Source organism: Stegostoma tigrinum, chromosome 23 (genome assembly GCF_030684315.1).
Source record: "Stegostoma tigrinum isolate sSteTig4 chromosome 23, sSteTig4.hap1, whole genome shotgun sequence".
In the NCBI taxonomy this organism is placed as follows: Eukaryota; Metazoa; Chordata; class Chondrichthyes; order Orectolobiformes; family Stegostomatidae; genus Stegostoma; species Stegostoma tigrinum.
Genome location: NC_081376.1, coordinates 22907397 through 22928695, shown reverse-complemented (window position 1 = coordinate 22928695; position 21299 = coordinate 22907397). Strand labels below are relative to the sequence as shown.

The window sequence follows — 21299 nt, the reverse complement described above, 5'->3', positions numbered from 1 at the left end:
CTGACTTCTACAGCCTGTCATCTGCAATGCACGAGTCAGGAGCGCAATGGAGTACTCTCCACTCTCCTGGATGGACACAGTTCCAACAACATTCAAAAAGCTGAACACAAGCCAAGAGTAAGCCACCTGCTTGCCTGGTATCCCATTTGCTACCTTTAACATTTGGTGGAACTTGAAACTACAACCTTCCGACTTAGCGGCAGCACGGTGGCTTGGTGGTTAGCCCTGCAGCCTCACAGTGCCGGGGACCCGGGTTAGATTCCAGCTTTGGGCGACCGTCTGTGTGGAGTTTGCACATTCTCCCCGTGTCTGCATGGGTTTCCTCCGGGTGCTCCGGTTTCCTCCCACAGTCCAAAGATGTGCAGGCTAGGTGGATCGGCCATGCTAAAGTGCCCGTAGAGTTCAGGGGTGTGTGGGTTATCGGGGTTGGGTCTGGGTGGGCTACTTCAAGGGGCAGTGTGGACTTGCTGGGTCAAAAGGGCCTGCTTCCACACTGTAGGTAATCTAGTAAGTTTCTCTACCACCAATGCACAGTGGCAGCAGTGTAATACTATCTACAAAATGCACTGAGGCAACTCAACGAAGCTCCTTCGACACACTTTCCCAACTTTTGATCTCTATTAGCTAGAAAGTCAAGGAAGCAGATGTATAGACACCACCAGCACCCACAAGTTCTCCTCCAAGTCATACCATTCTGACGGAGAATTATAATTGCTGTTCCTTCATTGTTGGGTCAAAATTCTAGAACTCCCTAACAGCACCGTGGCTGTACCTACACCCAACTGACTGCAACATTTCAGGTGGGTCGCTCACTACCACCTTCAAAGGGAAGATAAATGCTGGCCTTGATCCTAGTGCCTACATCCCTTGAACAAATAAAATGTGCAGGAAATTGAACAGCCAATTTGTACATAGGAAACTTCTACAAATAATAATGTTTCTTATTCTAATCAACTGCGCAAAAAATTTGAAATTGACAAGAACACCAGGGATAACTTGTCCCTTCCTTCTTGAAATTATGTCATGGGATCGTGTGTATCTCTGGAGAGCAAGCAGGGCATTGGTCTAATGTCTCACTTAAAAGTTAGCACTTCAAACAATGTAGCATTTCCTCAGTTCGGCACTGGCTTGCAGGAATTGTTGCTTGTAATCAAGTTCTAGAGTGGAACTTGAAACTACAACCTTCTGACTGAGGTAGAAGTACTACTCATCATAATACCTAATGAGTAATATTCCCCAATTGCCATTACATGTACTGCATCTCACACACATGTAAACGTCACACAAATTAAGCAATGTTTATCTATTACCTTAGTGTGAAAAGGCCACCTTTTGGTAGTTTTTTTGGTAATACACATAAACTGAAACATCATTGCTACCTTTGATCACTTTTCACAAGTAAAGGAGCCTAATATTAATTGAGAATCAATCTGGGAAGGCATGATTACTCAGAAATTAAGCAATGAAAGTTTGTGAAAGAAGACAGACTTCCAAATGACAAACAATAGTAATGAACATCCCTTAATGCCCACAGCAACTTTAAACAATCCCACTCCCTCAAGCATTTAGTGAAGAAGCTATTCCCCTTCCTGGATATTTTACAGGGGAGCTTTGAGGATTTGGTGGAGAGAGAAAAATCAAACTTGTCCTATACCACTGCTTTTTGACCCAACTCTTTACATTGCTAGAAATGAAAACATCATAGAAATATCAGGTTGGGAAGAGGAGACTAAGAACACACATAGACTGTACCATCATCCTGATCACTGCGGTCCTGTGTAAATTCCACAGATTCAGAAAGTGAGACAAGAGATGTCCGGCGTGACGATGCAGTGGAAGTGATGCTGGGCTGCTTGCTGCCTGTGAGGCGATTTACCCAGTGCTCACACAGAGACGAGCTGGTAGAGCCTGAAAAAAACATTACCACACATCAATAAGAGATTAAAATATAGTTACATATAGGGAAGCATGGGGACATGGTGATGTGGTGGTAATATTATGCTTTGTAGTGATTCAGTAATCTAGACATTCAAGCTAATGGGATTCAAATTCCACAATGGCAGTTCAAATAGTAAAACCTGAAACTGAAAGAGTCTCAGCAATTGTGACCATAAACTATTTTGCAAAAGACTGTTGTAAAATTACTGTTCTTTAGAAAAGAAGCTCTGCCATCCTTTCCACAATAATACAGTTGACTTTTAAATGCCCTCTGAAGTAGACGAACAAACCAATCGGGGCAGATAACAGGTGTTGATCTTGCAAGCAATGCCCTCAATCCAAAGACTATATAAAGCAATTATCAAAATCAGACATTCTCAAAGAGACAGCCAATTCTCCAGACAGCAGAGTTGCTACAATGTGTACTTCACATGTGTTCATTAGAGAAGAGGCAGTGCCCCAAATTACCCCCAAAAGGTAGTAAAGACACAAATAATTTTATCCCATCTAATATTGATAAAGAGGTGGTTGAAAGCTTCGCGGTCAACTTGAAAAGTAACCAAGGGTACGGAAAGGCAGATGAAAGGAAGGACATTGAGGATGCTCTGGCCAGGTTCCAATCTCCATTGATATGAGAGTCGTGGCAAAGAACTAGGAAAAATGCAAAGGTACACCCTTGCTTTAAAAACGAAAGCGATAAACCCAGCAAAAATATAGACAGTCCACCTATTAATGATGGAAACTTTTACAGTCGATTATTTGGAGTCAAAATTAATTGCCATTTGGAAAATAGTGGGCTTGTAGTTGAAAGTCAACATAGATGCGTTAATGTATTGCACTAATCTGATATGAGTTCTTCAATGAAGTAACAGAGAAGTGATGATAATGGTGTGATTAATGGACGTGTAAACATACTTTGAAAAGGTATTTGACTACGTACCACCAACAGCCAAATCAAAGGTTGAGATTAAACAGACACCAGCAGCACGAATGCAAAATTGATTAAAGACCAGGAATCAAGCAACAGCAAACAGTTGCTTTTCAGACCACAAGGAGATTCACGTGGAATTGCCGCATGCTGGGAGTAGAACCTCTATTCTTCTTGATATATATGAATGACCAAGGATCAAATATACAGGTTGTAATTTCAAAATTTACAGGTAAAACAAAACAAAAAATATACTGAACGATGACGATCGTGACTAGCTTCAAGGAGTTGCACCTACTAACACCCTGGAGCATGAACAGGAGCAGCAAGATCTCAGAATAAAATTTAATTAGAGCGGGTTAAAAACCTAATAAACACAAAAGATGTAAAAATAAATAGTGGCAATGAATAGAATGAATTAATTCTATTGGAGAATAGAAAATTTTTTAAACAAAGTAGATTTTTATTTAATTTTTAAAAATGGGCTTTATGTTGCATGTGCGAAAGTGCATGTGCTGTTTGGCAAAAATGGAGATGAGCACGTGCACTTGGAATTTTTCACTGTACAGTAAGTCTCAGCAGACATGTCAGAGGGCTTAGTGAAAGAGAAAAATCAAAATTAACAGAAGTATGAAGAATATACTTTGATAGGATGAAGGAGTAGTAGTTAAAAATAACCTAATTGATACAATTTTAATGAGGGTTAGAAACAAAGAACTCAGGACAACATTCACAGGAACAGCTGGTTGCCATTCAGCCCTTCAAGCCTGGTCCACCATTCAATGAGATGTTTGGCCTAACCCAATATAGCTGCCTTTGGCACCTATTTCTTAATACCTTTGTTTAAAAATGTATCTAACTCAGATTTAAAATTAACAACTGATCCTGCATCCATTGCTGCGCGTGGAAGAAAGTTCCAAACATTTACCACTCTGTGTATAGAAGTGCTTCCTAACATCTCTCCTGAACAGAGCAGCAATAATATTTAGACTATACCCACTAGTTCTATAATCCCCAATCAGTGGGGATAGTTTACCCTTATTTACCTGTATTTTCACACTAATATCTTGAAGGCATCTATCAGATCACCCTGAACTTTCTAAATTTGAGAGAAATGGGCCTAACTTGTATAATTTCTCCTCGTAACCTAACCCTTGAAGTCCAGGTATCATCCCTCTATTTCCTGTGGTAGGGACTTCAGAAACTGGTCTGCATGGACCTTCAGAGTGCTTAGAGGGAACACTGCCACAGGGTATGTTTTCATAAATCTTTGAAGGAAGCAGGATATGTTCAGAAGGCTGTTAAAAGGGTTTTTTTTCCAATAGAGGAACCTATTACGGCTATTACGTCTCAATAAAACATTGGTTAGACCCTAGCTGAAGTGTGATTTAGAAACATTTAACAAAGCAACAAAAAGTAGACCATTCAGTCCTTCAAGACTTGTCTGACAGTCAATATGATCATGACTGATCATCTAACTCAGTACCATATTCCAAATTCGCCCCATAACCTTTGATCCCTTTAGTTCTAAATACTCTAACTCCTCTTGAAAACAATCAATGTTTTGGCCTCAACGGCTTTCTGTGCAAGATAATAAAACAAGCCCACTACTCTCTGGTTGAAGAAATTTCTCCTCATTTCAGTCCCAAAGGGCCTACTCAGGATCCTTAAACTATGACCTCTGATTCTGAACTCCCTGGTCTTTGGGAACATCCTTTCTGCATTTACACTGTCTGGTACTATTAGAATTTTATAGGTCTCTACGAGATCCTCCATCTCCCTCCCAATTCTTCTAAACTACAGTGAATATAGTTCTAACATCAACCCCATTGTCTGAGGAATGAGCTCCTGAATTGCAATGCCTCCATGGCCAGTGTCCGATAGGAAGTCCAAAACTGCACATTATACTCTAGATTTGGTCTCACCAAGTTCTACACAATTGTAGCAAGACATCCCCGCTCCTGTACATAAAGCCTCTCACTATGAAAGCCAACATACCATTGCCTGCTGCATCTACATGCTTACTTTCAGCTCTGAAGAAGAGTATTCTATCCAGACTCGAAATATTAGCTTGCTTTCTCTCTATCGATGCTGCCTGGCCCACTGCAATTTCTAACATTTCTTGTTTCAGTGCCTGGTATAAAGGATACCTACTGAACTAAGGTGATGAACCAGAGCAATAAGGGTTTTTTTTAAATGCAATACATTGTTGTGATCTGGAAGACACTGAAAGAGTGGAAACAATTTCAATGGCAACTTTGAAAAGGGAACTTGAGAAATACTTGAAGTGGGGAAAAAAATCCAGGATTACATGGGGAAAAATTAATTTATACCTCCATCAAATAGCTAATACAAGCATGGCTGGCTAAATAGCCTCCTTGGATGCTGTTATCATTGTACAATTTCCACTATATGTACTATGTTACATTGCACAAGATTCCTTTCTCCCATCAGACTCATTAGAATGCTGTCGTGGATCAGCATAAACTGTGAATAAAGACTCAAAGGTTTTAATTCTTTTAAATATGACAACAATGGGAGTTAAATGATCATTTTAAATACTTCTGTCACGTGAATCTACAGAACGATGACAAAAGCAACCTATTTCCAGTAATTGACTGGTCTAGAATAAAGGACCATTGATAGTCCCCTTGCCAGTAATTTGGAACAAAGAGCAGGAGAAATCACTTCTCGCAGAGTTGAAAAACTTTGGAATTCACCTCCAAGATTAGTTGTCAGTAAGAAACTGCTAAGATTCCAGTTTATAGTGGCTAGGTGGATGTGAAGCAAACAAAAGAAACAGGACATTAGGTAAAGGGTGAATGAATGTAATTAGAATCCTTTTCTCATGTGGAAGATAAACACCAATACACATTGGTTGGGTCTACATATTCACATGCATGTTTGTGGAGCTGCTGGAATACAGCAGGTCAGGCACCACCAGAGGAGCAGGAAAGTTGATGTTTCAGATTGGGATCTTTGTTCAGAAATTTCCAAAACGTCAACTTTCTCGCTCCACTGATGCTGCCTGGCCAGGTACGTTCCTCCAGCTCCACCCTGTGTTGTCTCTGACTCAGCATCTTGCAGTCTCTCTTGCATCAGAGATAATGGGAACTGCAGATGCTGGAGATTCCAAGATAATAAAATGTGAGGCTGGATGAACACAGCAGGCCAAGCAGCATCTCAGGAGCACAAAAGCTGACGTTTCGGGCCGAGACCCTTCATCAGAGAGGGGGATGGGGGGAGGGAACTGGAATAAATAGGGAGAGAGGGGGAGGCGGACCGAAGATGGAGAGTAAAGAAGATAGGTGGAGAAGGTGTGGGTGGGGAGGTAGGGAGGGGATAGGTCAGTCCAGGGAAGACGGACAGGTCAAGGAGGTGGGATGAGGTTAGTAGGTAGCTGGGGGTGCGGCTTGGGGTGGGAGGAAGGGATGGGTGAGAGGAAGAACCGGTTAGGGAGGCAGAGACAGGTTGGACTGGTTTTGGGATGCAGTGGGTGGGGGGGGAAGAGCTGGGCTGGTTGTGTGGTGCAGTGGGGGGAGGGGATGAACTGGGCTGGTTTAGGGATGCAGTGGGGGAAGGGGAGATTTTGAAACTGGTGAAGTCCACATTGATACCATATGGCTGCAGGGTTCCCAGGCGGAATATGAGTTGCTGTTCCTGCAACCTTCGGGTGGCATCATTGTGGCAGTGCAGGAGGCCCATGATGGACATGTCATCAAGAGAATGGGAGGGGGAGTGGAAATGGTTTGCGACTGGGAGGTGCAGTTGTTTGTTGCGAACTGAGGGGGATGGGGGGAGGGAACTGGAATAAATAGGGAGAGAGGGGGAGGCGGACCGAAGATGGAGAGTAAAGAAGATAGGTGGAGAAGGTGTGGGTGGGGAGGTAGGGAGGGGATAGGTCAGTCCAGGGAAGACGGACAGGTCAAGGAGGTGGGATGAGGTTAGTAGGTAGCTGGGGGTGCGGCTTGGGGTGGGAGGAAGGGATGGGTGAGAGGAAGAACCGGTTAGGGAGGCAGAGACAGGTTGGACTGGTTTTGGGATGCAGTGGGTGGGGGGGAAGAGCTGGGCTGGTTGTGTGGTGCAGTGGGGGGAGGGGATGAACTGGGCTCAGTTCGCAACAAACAACTGCACCTCCCAGTCGCAAACCATTTCCACTCCCCCTCCCATTCTCTTGATGACATGTCCATCATGGGCCTCCTGCACTGCCACAATGATGCCACCCGAAGGTTGCAGGAACAGCAACTCATATTCCGCCTGGGAACCCTGCAGCCATATGGTATCAATGTGGACTTCACCAGTTTCAAAATCTCCCCTTCCCCCACTGCATCCCTAAACCAGCCCAGTTCATCCCCTCCCCCCACTGCACCACACAACCAGCCCAGCTCTTCCCCCCCACCCACTGCATCCCAAAACCAGTCCAACCTGTCTCTGCCTCCCTAACCGGTTCTTCCTCTCACCCATCCCTTCCTCCCACCCCAAGCCGCACCCCCAGCTACCTACTAACCTCATCCCACCTCCTTGACCTGTCCGTCTTCCCTGGACTGACCTATCCCCTCCCTACCTCCCCACCCACACCTTCTCCACCTATCTTCTTTACTCTCCATCTTCGGTCCGCCTCCCCCTCTCTCCCTATTTATTCCAGTTCCCTCCCCCCATCCCCCTCTCTGATGAAGGGTCTAGGCCCGAAACGTCAGCTTTTGTGCTCCTGAGATGCTGCTTGGCCTGCTGTGTTCATCCAGCCTCACATTTTATTATCTTGCAGTCTCTCTTGCATGTTTGTTTCATGGCTCACAAGCAATTTCATAAACCACCTGCAGATGGCTCCGTCCACTCAGTTCCTGAACTGGAGAGGAAAAATCAAATATTATAAATGAATCAACTAGATAGCTTCTAAGGTTGTGGAGTAGATCTGTAGCTCTGGTTGTGGATGCTGGTTGGCTCGCCAAGCTGGTTTGTTGTTTTGCAGACATTTCATTACCATGCTTGGCAACAGCCTCAACGGACCCCAGCGTTTAAAAACCAGGCGGGAAAACACACCGACGCTTCATCGGAGGCTGCACTGAGGATATTACCAAGCAGGGTAACGAAATGTTTGCAAAACAACAAACTAGCTCGGCAAGCCAACCAACCTCAACAACTAGGTAACTTATTGGCAGTAATCTGTATGGTGAAGACACTAATCCGTCATCACTCTGCAACGGCCTTCAGGCAACAGATCAGAGTTAAATGAATTTTTGCTGTCAGGGATAATGAAAATCTTCATTTCCCTGTGACTAATTGGTGGGAACACCAAGTATTTGAGTGGCATTTGGGGATTATTACTGAAACTATCTTGTGAAGTAAAAAATTGGAAAATGTTTTGGACAATGTTATTTTACAGAAACTCAAGAAATTGGATCACTGCTGCAAGAGTCAAATTTCAGCTCTGAACTTCTTTTTACCGTCATTTCATTTCAACTTGTTTGCCTATCTGATTGTTATTCATCATGTTTCCTGCAAAACGTTCTGAAAGGGAGCCTCCATAAACATAAAGGCGGTTTCAAATAAATCCTTGCACACTTATTCCCACCATACTGAAGTTTTTATATAGAATCATACATTTACAGGATGCAGGTCTCATTGCTTTGGCTGATAATTTTATGCCTATCCATAAACTCCCAGAGGGCAATTAAGAGTCAATCACATGGCTGTGGGTCTGAAGTCACGCATTAACCAGACCAGGCAGGGACAGCAGTTTCCTTCACTTAAAGACAATAGTGACAAAAATCAACAGTGTTACTTGGTCGCCATTAGACTAGCTTTTTATTCCAGATAGGCAACGAACCTCAGACCACCGTATTCAGGTTCAAACTGGAATTTATTGTAGAAAACTTACTTTAACAGAAGATTCCAAGGCTAAATTTTTACCCCAAAACTAGGGTGTCAACTTTCAAGGCTAACAAGTGAGGACTTGAAATCCAATCTCTCTTATCACCTCATTATCAGGCTGTTCCCACCAACCCTGTTTCCCCAATAAGTCTTGACACACACAGACATAAGCGCCTGAACAACAATGAGCTATTCTATAATTCTACCAATGTGTAGGTTTGTATGAGGTCGGTGAGTAGATGTTAATGAAAGTGTTTAGATTTCTTCAGCCAGAAGTTGGTGATTGACTTCTACACAAGATCTACCAACACTCAAGAATATTTCGTGTTTACAAGTGTAATGCACAGAAGAAGAGATACCAACAAAGATACAAAATCCTCAATAGTTCAGTAGTCTTATAAAACGTGCAATCTTTATTTTGCAACTGCAAACATTTGCACAAATTATGAATAAGCCATTTGGAAACTTGAACCAATTCTGCCATTTGATAACGTCACAACTCATTGGACTCTGGCTTGATACAGTCATAGAGTCATACATAGAGTCATACAGCATGGACATAGACCATTCAGTCAAAATTTGTCTGCACCAACTAGGTATCCCAAACTGAACTAGTCACATTTGCCTGTGTTCGGCAGATATCCCTTGAAAACCTTCCTATTCATGTACCTGTGCACATGTCTTTTAAATGTTGTAATTGTACCCGCCTCTACCAATTCCTCTGGCAGCTTATTCTATACGTGCAACACCCTTTGCGTGATAAAATTGCCCCTCTGCTAGAATCAGAACCTGGAAACTTAGCTGATTCTGGTTTTCTGTCTTCCCAATCATGCCCAGAGCGCTGAGGTTAGTTCCAGAGACAGCCAAAACATTACCTGCTAGAGAGCTATTTGCTGACCAAGAGGGAATAGCACTTCGCCGCTGGTAGAACAGGATATATGCAGTCTGCTTACAGACATCATCTTCCAAAAGCTGCTGAACGTCACTGTCATCAAAACAGTACCAGAGTCCATCAACAGAGTTCTTGCAGTAAGCTATGTAATAAGATGGGCGAGATGCTAGTTAGTCAAAATCAACAACTGCGAATAGTGAAAATCAAATTTTAGTAAACTTGGAAGTCAGGAAATTAGAACAGTGAAGGCAGATTGCCCTCTCAGCTATAGAGCAAGAGTTGGATTCATGAACTCTCTGCAAAAATAAAAGGTAGCAAATAAGGTCAATGGACGGGCTTAGTCCCAGTCTACATATATCCTTTCAAAAAAAACTTGGGGAACTCTTGGATCTTAGAAGCATTCTTTTCTCCAGGAGACCAATGGCACCTGCACAGCTTTTAACAAATACACCCACTTGAATAAGAAACAGGTTAGGACGGCAGGCAGGACAAAAAGTAGAGCAATATGGGGCTAGATGTACCACTGCCCTGCAGTGGGGCCCTACCTGTGTAATGCCCTCCTTGCATGGTACCATGATGATTGCACACCGCATATAGATCATAGAGGTAGTCTTCGGGATCCCTTCCAAGCCCATAGGGCCGTCTCCATGGCGACCAATGAGAAGGAAGGCTCCAGCTGCTCTGGCTACGTTTTACCACATGAGGAGTCATGTCCAGGCCTGTGAGGGGGAATTTCACCAGGTTCTGTAGTTTGGTCCTTTTATCCCCTTCCTGATGAGAGGGATGGTAGAGAAAATGTTTGTTTTAAACAAAAAATATGAAGTTACACAATGAGTGCCAGATCTATACAGTACAGCAAAACCATTGAGGGCTCCTTTTCCAGATTTTCTTGAGGATTCCTTTCCAACTTCAGGGCAGAAATTTCATTCTCACCAACTCTTATTAGATAGTACAGTCACGTCATAACACATACAGAAGGTAATACTGAATCTTTTGAGTTTTCTTTAGATAAGATAGCACAATTGCCAAAGATTGCATACATTGAGACACAAATAAAGACAGCACTAATCATGTCCATCCTGAGGAGATGCCTACTATTTCTAGCCTATCTCTTGCCACAGCAAAATTTCCTCATGCGGTCAATAATCTGCCTCCAAACTCTATGAGCTTCAACTTTAGCTAGCAGTCTCTCAAAAAGCACATCATTGGATGCCTTCTGGAAGTCCACATAAATATGATCCATAGACATTCCCTAGCTATTACTTTAGACATTCCTTCAAACAGTTCATTGAGGTTTGTCAGATAAAACATAATCTTTGCAAATCATCTCGGATCAGCTGAAATGTTTCAGGGTGTTCAGTCACTCTATCCTCAATTACAGACCTTGGCTATTTTCTCCATTACAATGTAAAGAACACTATGTTGACTGGGATTTCAGCTGTTTAGAATTTAACTATTAGTTTACTGCCCAATATTTTGGTGATGAAAGATACCGGATACAGGCTTTCAAGTTCCCAAACAGATATTAATCATCATTGCAGTTTTTAATTATTTGTCCAATTTATTAACACTATTTTCATTATGCCAGATTAATTTGTCAGAAAATAATTTGTCCTGAAAGTAAAATCTCGAAAGCGGCAGCATCACTGGTAGGGATTAAATACACATCTGGCAAGTGGTTGATCTTGGCAAGTCCACCATGGACTCAAAGTGCTGCTCCTATGACATTGCAGCTTCAGGCCAGTGTGGCTGTTATTGCTTTTTGGGGAGGGGAGGTGGGACAATGGTTACTAGGCTCACTGACTCCCAGCCCTGGCCCTCAGCCACACGTGCAAGGAATTGAAGAACATCCCAAATTCTTTCGCCACTTTGGTAAGACAAGTAAATTAGCCAATATAGAGGTAACTGGAGCTGGGTCAGGATGGGCAAGTTTCTCTCCACCCTGTACTGGGCCTCCCCACCAGTAAGACGGCCCTAGTTGCCAGACCTTGGGTTTGACACCCAATCTGTTGACTGAAGTTCAGGTCCAGTCCCAATGGGCACTCACCTCTCTCCAGCACGCGAGTTATGGCTCCCTGGGGACAACACTGTTAGCTTTCCTACATACTACAAGATTGGTCAAAATAGCTCCCCCAGTCACAGGTTCTACATTTTTCCCCATTGATCACCCTCAAATATCCTGGGCAAGAATTTTAACTAGCATTCCAGGTATTTTGAGTGCAAATGCAAATACAAATACAGAGTCGTGTGAAACATTGGATGCTGTGTACATCAAATGGTAAGTTCTGTATAAAATACACATGGATACAAAAGGTGGCAGACTTACTCTGATTCAAATGTATTCTATACAGGTCACCTATCCTGACCAAATTATCACTCAAAGAACACAAACCACATAAGCAGAGTTACCTGATATCCATTTCCCCTTGCTCAGCTTGAATGGAATCAAAACAGTGGGCTATGCTTTCACTTCCTCCATTCTTCTTTAAAGCACTCACCTGCTTAAAGCGTTTCAAGTGGATAATAAGAACATCAGGAAGCGTCCACAAGCTCAGCTTGATGCTGCCCTGCTGAAGCTGCTTACAATGTGGGCAGCGCCAGGCATCATCTGGTGCCAGCTGTCAACCAACGAAACACACAATCAGAAAAGGCACTGCATATTCAGAGCCTAAAAGTAAAATAAGGGCATAGGAACAGCAGCAGGTCATTCAGCCAAACCAACCTTGTATGTTCAATCGTGAAATCAGCAACTACACTAGTTATAAAACCTGGTATGCAGCAATGGTGTTTTTAGCCACAGGACTAGATGGTTGCTTTTATGGAAGGAGGTTCTTTAGCTGCCTCAAACCAACAGACTGAACCATGTGACACTTGCAACACACACAACCCACAGTAACTTCACAAGTATTTACTACAGCTTTCCTGAAATTTCAAACACTTGTTTCTCCCACAGACACACTAACACAGCTGGTGCTTTTGCTGCATTTACCTGTTCTTCTTTGGTGTAGAGATGAAAGCACTGGGATAAAGTGTAGGTCTGAGGCTGGTGATGGAGTTGCTGCTGCTGGCGAACACTTTCCGAGTCTGGCACATACTCATCCTCAGCACTACCAAACAAACTGTAAGCCAAACAAGGAACATTAAAATTGGACACTAGATCTGTCAGAAAATGCAAAAGCATTTTACTACTTGTTCATTCATGGGATATAGACGTCGGGAGCTAAAATGTACCTCATTCGGAATCCTTTGAACAGCTCCTTTTTCTCCTCACCAGCACACACCATTTACCCTTGGAACTTAGTCCCACCTCCTGACCGAGAATGTAACAGGAAAATGTGCAGGTAACTGTCACTAGGGCATACCATCAAATCAAGCCTACCGGTCCTTCCTGCAGTTACCCCGCAGTCACTGCTTATTGACCAGCCTGAGAGTAGGACACCAAGTATTAGGAATGGTCGTCTTCTGCCCATTCCCACATATACACACCCAATGAAGTGGGAAAAAAAAATCGCCAAGGGTCCTGCTCAAGATGCAAATTTTGACTGGATTAGATCGCTAATCTGTCTTAATACAAAGCAGGTTATGGAGGTTGGTCGAAAGAAAAGTAAAACAGCTTAGAATACAAGAAGTTTACATTGCTTACTATTCTTTTGTGTCTCTGTCCCATTCCACAATTATCTTAACATGCTGGGGTCCACCAGGTCTGCAGGATTTCCACGCTCTGAAAAGACACATCCGGTTTCAGTCACATCAAATGCACATGCAAATATTTTGGTGCAAATTCTTCCTTAAATAATTTAGAGCTGAGGCCCAAGCCTCATACGGTGACAGAAAATTTAAAAGCTCAGTTAGATTTAGCACTGGGTCTCAATGCAAGTACAGCCCTGGCGCTATTCCAGTGTAGCACTGGAGTAAAGTCTGGATAGCAATTCCCGTTCTGCAATCTCTAGAATAATTGACATTACAGGAAAAATCACCAGAGGAATCTCAATAGCAGCTTGTATTAAACAGTGCCTTTACGATAGTTAAACCATTATAAAATTCACAGCTGACACCACCCAGCAATTAGTAGGCTTATTTAGGTAAAACCAGTAGCACAGATCTGATATCTGAAATGCAAACCTTCAGGATCAAGACAATGCCAATTTCAGACATTTCCATATTTTGAATTACCTATCAGTTAAACAGGCACCTTGTGTGTATGATCAATTCTACTCTCCCAGCTCATAATGGTGTTGTTTACACAACTGCATCCAAAAGCAACACACTGTGAGATGTGCAGATTTAAAACACACCAGGAATTGAACCCAAGTTTATCTCATGATTGCCTATATGAACTGAAGCAATATCACATCTCTTACAAATTCTATCATTTAGGATCAGCCGGAGGGTGCTCCCTTCAATCCCAAACTTACTATGTTCCAGGGGAGGTGCTGAGAGCTCTAGAGAAAAACATCAAGTTTTCGGGCAGATTGTGGATAATGTACTTGTAGTGACATTAAAATCAGCATTGGCTAGACTCACACTGACCCCAAGTTGTACTAGAGTTGAAGGTAATAATTTAATGCTGTAGTCTCTGGACAAGGAATCCAAAGCTCCATGCTGATGTGCTGGGAACACAGGTTCAAGTCCAACCACAGCATCTGATAAAGTTTGAATTCAATAAAAATATGAGATTAAAACAATGGCATTAAAAACTTATCACCATGTAGAAGGTGGTGATGGTCATAAAACCCATCTGACTCACTAATATCCTTTAGGGAGAGAAATCTGTCATCCTGATCTGGTCTGGCCTACATGTGGCTCCAGGCCAACAGCAACGTGGCTAACTCTTAACTGTCTCTGAAGTAACCAAGCAAATCACTACAAAATCTCAGTTAATGAATGAAATTAGGTGGGTCACTCAGAATCAGCAAACACACTGGAAATGACAAAATGCAAAAGCAGACATAGCCCTGTCAACCTTACAAAATAACTTTCTGGGGTCTCGGGGCAAAATTGGGAGGCTAATCGAAATGTTCATAGAATATAGCAATATCCTGGGCATCGCAATGCCTGTGCAAGCAGCGGTGGCAATCTAGTGGTAAGCAGTCATGGGGGAATTACACTGAGAGCCTTCAACATGACTACAGATCCCATGAAGTCTCATGACATCAGGTCAAAAATGGAGAAGGAAACCTCCTATGATTACTAACTACTTCCCAACTACTGTCTAATGAATCAGTACTCCTCTATTGAACACCACTTGGTAGAAGTATTGAAGGTGGCAAGGTCGAAGAATGTATTCTGGGTTGGGGACTTCAAATTCCCATCACCAAGAGTGGCTTGGTAGTACCACTATTTCGCCAAGATGGTGGCAGGCTAAGTCACTCCAATCCAAACTTCACTTTGCTCGCCAGTCTCCTTTCCTTTTCCTTTCTATTCCTCTTCTTCTCTCTCCTCTCTGAAGTAATTCTATCTCCCCCACCTCCTGTACTTTTAACTATCTACCTAAGGAGTCGAGAAGGAGTCAGGTCACAACTGGGAACCATTACTTCACCAGTACCTCCATCATAAGGTCAGAAATGGGGATGTTCACTGATTATCCCATGATGCTCAGCACCATTTGCAACTCATACACTGAAGTATCCACATGCAGCGAGACTTGGACAACACCCAGGCTTGGACAAGTAACTGGCAAGCAACATTCATATCACACAAGAGATAGAATAACCATCTCATCTTGGGATTCAATGGCATTATCATTGCTGAATTGCCCACCATCAATAACCTAGGGGATACCATTCACCGGGAACTGAACTGGACCAGCCACACAAATACTGCAATTACAGATCAGAAGCTGGGGATTCTACAGTAGAAAACCCCTGACTCCCAATGCCTGATCACCATCTATGAAGCACAAATCAGGTGGTGGCATATTCTCCACATGCCTGGATGAGCACAGATCCAATCACATAAGAGGTTTAACACCATCCAGTCTGCTTGATTGGCAACACAACCACCTTCCACATTTACCACCTATACCACCAATGCAGAGCGGCAGCTGTGTGGACCATCTAGAAAAGATGCACTGTAATAACTGACAGCACCTGTGGAACCATGACTTCTACTACATGAAAGGGTGCATCAAATGCATGGGAATACCACCGTCTGTAAGTTCCTCTCCAAGCCACACACCATCCTGTTGTGATACTGTATCGCCATTCCTCCAAATATCCTGGAATTTCCTCCCTAACAGAACTGTGGGTGCCCGTACACCACTGAACTATTGTCCTTCAAAAATCCATTAACACTTTCAAGGGCAATAAATATTCACGTTGCCAGTGAGACCTACCTTCCATGCCTGAATTAAATAATATGGGGAGCACTCATGAGGATGAAGTGATTTTTCTCAAAATGTCTGCTACACAAGATCAAAGTATATCTAAGTATAGCTTAAATCTTAAAAAAAAAACTTTTGCTGATGGTACTGTAAGGAGTAAACTAAGTCTCACTTAGGTACTGAATTTTTAACTAATGTGGTGAATGTAATTATACTCAAATTCCCTGTCATTATTCGTAAAGCTGACACCAAATCCCACTTCAAGGCTCAGCTCACCATGTCTCTTGTCCCACATACAAATGATGGATCCAGTTAATGCAAATGGAAGGGAACAGTGAGGAATTACCTTTCTGCTGCCAACTGGCACAAGGGATACTCTTCCTGAGGAGAAAGGTAAGATTTCCCCATGCCACCTCCAAGGACTCGCAAACTAAAGGGACCAACCTAGAGAAAGAGCAAAGAAAATTTGAAAAGCATGAGCACTCCAGACACTTTATGGCTTTCAGCGCAGGACTGCAGGGAATCAGTAAAATCTCATCTTCTTCAGCATCAGCTTAAAAAGATTCTGCTCAAAAAAATACCATATTTATTTTTGTCATGTTCTTTGACCTTGTGTTTTACAACTCCTCATTTTCAGATTTCTGTTATTCGCAATCTTTATTCAATCTGAATCTTAATATGGTTCATTTAGCTTACCCTTTTAGAAACTATTATTCCAGCCCCATCACAATACTGTTCAAGAATGCCAAGTAGCTCTCCATTTACTGAAAAATTTCCTGACATCAGACTTAATTTAGATTTAATGACCGAGTTTGCACATATTGTTCAAAAGCTACAGTTCATTTTACATTTTCTATTCTGTTTGCCCTGTATACATTCTAGGATGCGTTCTCAGGCACCATCTTCCAAGGAAAATTACCCAAACCTTTTCATCCACAGTTTTTTTTTCGATTAATTGGCCTCATAAATCTCCACAGTAAGAAAACTACTTGTGATAAAGGGGATCAACTGACAAGGGGTAATGTAATGCAATTTAAAAGGAATGTAGACTCAAATCTAACAGCAGCAAAAGATGTTTCTATTTGAAACAGGTTAACTTATTCCCTCCACTGATCCTAGTAAACACAATTAGAACCAGTCATACAACTTGGAAACAGACCCTTCAGCCCAACTCATCCACGCTGATCTGGGTTCCTGAACTGAACTAGTTCCATTTACCTTTGTTTGGCCCATATCTCTCCAAACCTTACCTATCCATGCACCGGTCCAAGTGTCTTTTAAATGCTGTAATTGTACGTGCCTCTGCTACTTTCTTTGGTAGTTCGTTCCATATACGTACCACCCTCTCAAAATTTTGCCCTTCTAGTCCCTTTTAAATCTTTCCCCTCTCACCTTAAACTTATGCCATCTAGTTTTGGACTCCCCTATCCTGGGGAAAAGACATTGGCTATTCACTTCATCTACGCCCTTCATCATTCTTTAAACTTTTATAGGTCACCCTTCAGACTGCTACACTCCAGGGGACGAAACAAAAGCCCCAACCTAACCAGCCTCTCCTTATAACTCAAACTGGCCGGTCTTAGTAAAATCCTTATAAAACTTTTTTGAATCCTTTCCAATTTAATAACATCCTTCCTATTGCAGGGCAACCACAATTACACACAGTACTCCAAAAGTAACCTTACCAATGTCTTGAACAGTTGTAATGTGATATCCCAACTCCAGCACTCAATGAAGGCAAGCAAGCTAAACACCTTCTTCAGCAACCTGTCTACCTGTGACGCCACTTTCAAAGGACTATGTACCTGCACCCCTCATCTATTAGACACCATTCCCTGAGGGCTTAACTACGTAAGTCCTATTCTGGTTACCAACATGCAACACCTTGCATTTATTGAAATTAAATGTCATGTACCATTTCTTGGCCCCCTTGCCCAGTTGATCAAGGTCCTGTTGAACTCTTAGATAACCTTCTTCACTGTCCACTATACCACCAATTTTGGTGTCATCCACAAACTTACTAACCATGCCTCCTTAATTCTCATTCAAATTGTTTATGCAAGTGAAAAACAACAGTGAAGCCAGCATCAATACTTACGGGACACTGCTGGTTACAAGCCTCCAATCTGAACAACAACTTTCTGCCACCACTCTCCATCTCTTACTGCCAAACCAATTTCTGCATCCAATTTAAGACCTCCAGCATCTCCTCTTGTCTAATATGGACGGTCTCCCTGCATCCCGTGTGATCTAACCTTACTAACTCGTCTTACCATGCAGAACCTTGTAGAAGGCCTTGCTAAAGTCCATGTAGGCAACGTCTATCACTCTGTCTTCATCTGTCGTCTTGGTCACCGGTTTAAAAATTAATCAAATTCGTGAGACACGATTTCCCACACACAAAGCTATGCTGACTATCCCTAATCAGTCCTTACCTTTCCAAATGCATGCAGATCCTGTTTCGCAGTAGCCCGTCCAACAACTTACCCACCACTGTCATCAGGCTCACCAGCGTAGATCCCTAGCTTTCCCTTGCAGCCTTTTTAAAATAATAGCACAACATGAGCCACGCTCTACTTTTCTGGCACCTCACCTATAGATGTCAATTCTACAAAGGGCCCTGCAATTTCTTTCCTAGATTCCCACAACGTCCTGGCATATGTGTGATCAGGTACCGGGGATTTATCTATCTTTATGCGTTTTAAGACCTCCAGCGTCTCCTCTTGTCTAATATGGGCTATTTTGAAGATATCACTATTTCCCCAAGCTCCTTAAATTCCACATGGTTCTCCACAGTAAATACTGACATGAAATATTTATTTAGGGTCTCCACCATGTCCCGTGGTTCGACACATAGACGGCCTCATTGATCTTTAAAGGGGCCCTATTCTCTCCAATATATGCTATTAATATATATGCAGAATCTCGGTGGATTCTCCTTAATCTTATCTGCCAAAGCTACCACATGTTCTCTTTTGGCCTCCTTGATTTCTCTCTAAAGTGTACTCCCGCATCCCCTACACTCCTCATGGGATTCACTTGACCTCAATTGTCCATGACTGATGTAAGCCTCCTCCTTTTTCTTGACCAGAGCCTCAATGCCTCAAGTTATCCAGTGTTCTCTATTCGTGCTGGCCTTGCCCTTCATACTAACAGAAATATGCATCGCTGAACTCTCATTATCTCACTTTTGAAAGCCTCCCGCTTACCAGATGTCCCTTTACTTATGAACAGCCTTCCCACAAACAACTTCTGAAAGTTCTTGACTAATACATTAAAACTGGCCTTGCCCCAATTTAGAATTTTAACTTATGGACCAGGCCTATCCTTTTCCATAACTATTTTAAAACTCAGAATTATGGTCACTGATCCCAAAGTGTTCCCCATTAATACCTCAGTTACTTGCCCTGGCATATTTCTAGAGAGAAGGTTGAGTTTTGCCCCTTCTCTCGTAGTATTGGGGGATCAATAGTACAATTCCATCAAAACAATCACCTCCTTTTTCTCAGTTCCCTTCATTTGGCTTCAGCAGATAACTTCCCAGGAAAAGTGCCTCTGAATAATGCCGTTATAATCAAAAACGCCACTCCCCCTCCTCTCTTGCTTCCCCTATCCTTCCTATAGCACATAAACCACACGAAATTGAGCTGTCCCTCCCTCAACCTTGTTTCTGTAACAACTGTGATATCCCAGTATGATGCTCCCATCCATGCCCAGAGTTCAGCTGCCTTAGCTGTCAGACCTCCTGCAGGGAAATAAATGCAATTTAAACCATCAGTCTTCCCTCATTCTCTGCCATGCTCTTGCCAGCCCTCCCTATTTAACTAGCTCTGTTTAACTTTTGTACCAGCCTTAAACTTCTCTTGTCTCATTACTACACCCCTGCCAGACTAGCTTAACTCCTCCGCCCCCCCACCCCACCAAGTAGCTCTACCAAATACCCCCACCAGGATAGTGGACCCCCTCCAATTCAGATGCAACCTGTCCCTGACCCAGAAGAAATTCCAATAATCCAAATATCTGAATCCCTGCCCCATCTTCAACTCAACATGAAATATCAAAGGAAACAAACAGCAAAAGGTGCATTTTTTGGGATGACGAAAGATAAGTTGAACACAGCAACAGGATAAAACCATCAAAACAACCTTACTTTGCCAATCAATCTCACTAAGGCTTACACATCAGAGATATTAATTACTAAAGCAAGCCTTTTTATTTATTCTTTCACAGGACTTGGACATCACTAGCTAGGTCAGCATTTATTGCCTACCTTTAATTACCCACAGGGCAATTAAGCATCAACCACATTGCAATGGATCTGGAGTCACATGCAGGATAGCAAATTTCATTCTTAAAAAAGGACATTAGTGAACCAGAAGGGCTTTTACAAAAATTGACAGTAGTGACATGGTTGATTTTACAGAATTCAAGTTTGCTGAAATGTAAACACATTCTGGACTGTCAGCTACTACTACGTCAACACCTTTCTTAAATATTTCAATGCCCCTAGTTACTGGTGCATATCAATTCTTCCAGTTCACAGCATTGTGATATAATACCTTTCTCCTGGTCAGAGGTCTACAGCACAAGAAAAGATCCTTCAGCCCTTTGAGTCTGTGTCAGTCAAAAGCAACCACCTATTCCAATCCCACTTTCCAGCACTTGGCCTAAAGTCTTGTATACGTGGACATCGCAAGTGCACATGTAAATACATAAATCTTAACGAAGCTCCAGCCTCTATCACCTTTACAGGTAGTGAATTCCAGATTTCCACCACCCTAAGTGAAAACATTGTTCCTCACATACCCACTAAAACTCCTTTCCTTGCCTTAAACCTATGCACAGCGGTCAGTGATCTCTCCAACAATGCGAAAAATTCCTTCCTGTCTACCCTAGCTATGCCCCTCATATTGTCCCCGCTCAGTCTCCTGTTCTCCAGGGAAAACAATCCAAATCTATCCAATCTCTCTTCATAATCAAAACTTTCGCGCACAGGCAATGGTCTGATAAATTTTCTCTCTACCTTCCACAGAACAATCACATCCCTCCTATAATGTGGATTTAAACTTACTAGGCTTGAATTATTTCTAATTTTTCATACTAGGATTTGCACAGAGTTCCCAAACTCACTGGATTTCTTTCTGCCATCTGGCATGCAACTACTCCACAAAACCACATTTGTCCCTGCATTTCTATAAGCTCACTTGCTAGCTTGTCATTTCTGTTTGCTTAAAACTAGAAATATATATTCAGCTACAGCATCATTTGCTTTCAGGCAATTATTCGAAATCGCTGATATTGCCAAAATATATCATCATGTGATTGAAAGCTCAAATGGGAAAAATGTC

The 21299-nt window shown here is 42.5% G+C and overlaps 1 protein-coding gene across 1 annotated transcript in view; it reads right to left on the bottom strand.

Moving 5' to 3' along the window:
• The window catches only part of usp31 (ubiquitin specific peptidase 31), a 121925-nt gene that overhangs the window by 7775 nt on the left and 92851 nt on the right, over positions 1-21299 (bottom strand). Inside the window, exons 9-15 of the mRNA XM_048552168.2 lie at positions 16298-16395; positions 13273-13350; positions 12619-12748; positions 12128-12247; positions 10175-10400; positions 9613-9771; positions 1753-1908 (exon numbers count right to left, since the gene is read on the bottom strand). Of these exons, the coding sequence (XP_048408125.1) occupies positions 1753-1908; positions 9613-9771; positions 10175-10400; positions 12128-12247; positions 12619-12748; positions 13273-13350; positions 16298-16395 (967 nt within the window). The remainder of the gene's footprint in view (positions 1-1752; positions 1909-9612; positions 9772-10174; positions 10401-12127; positions 12248-12618; positions 12749-13272; positions 13351-16297; positions 16396-21299) is intronic.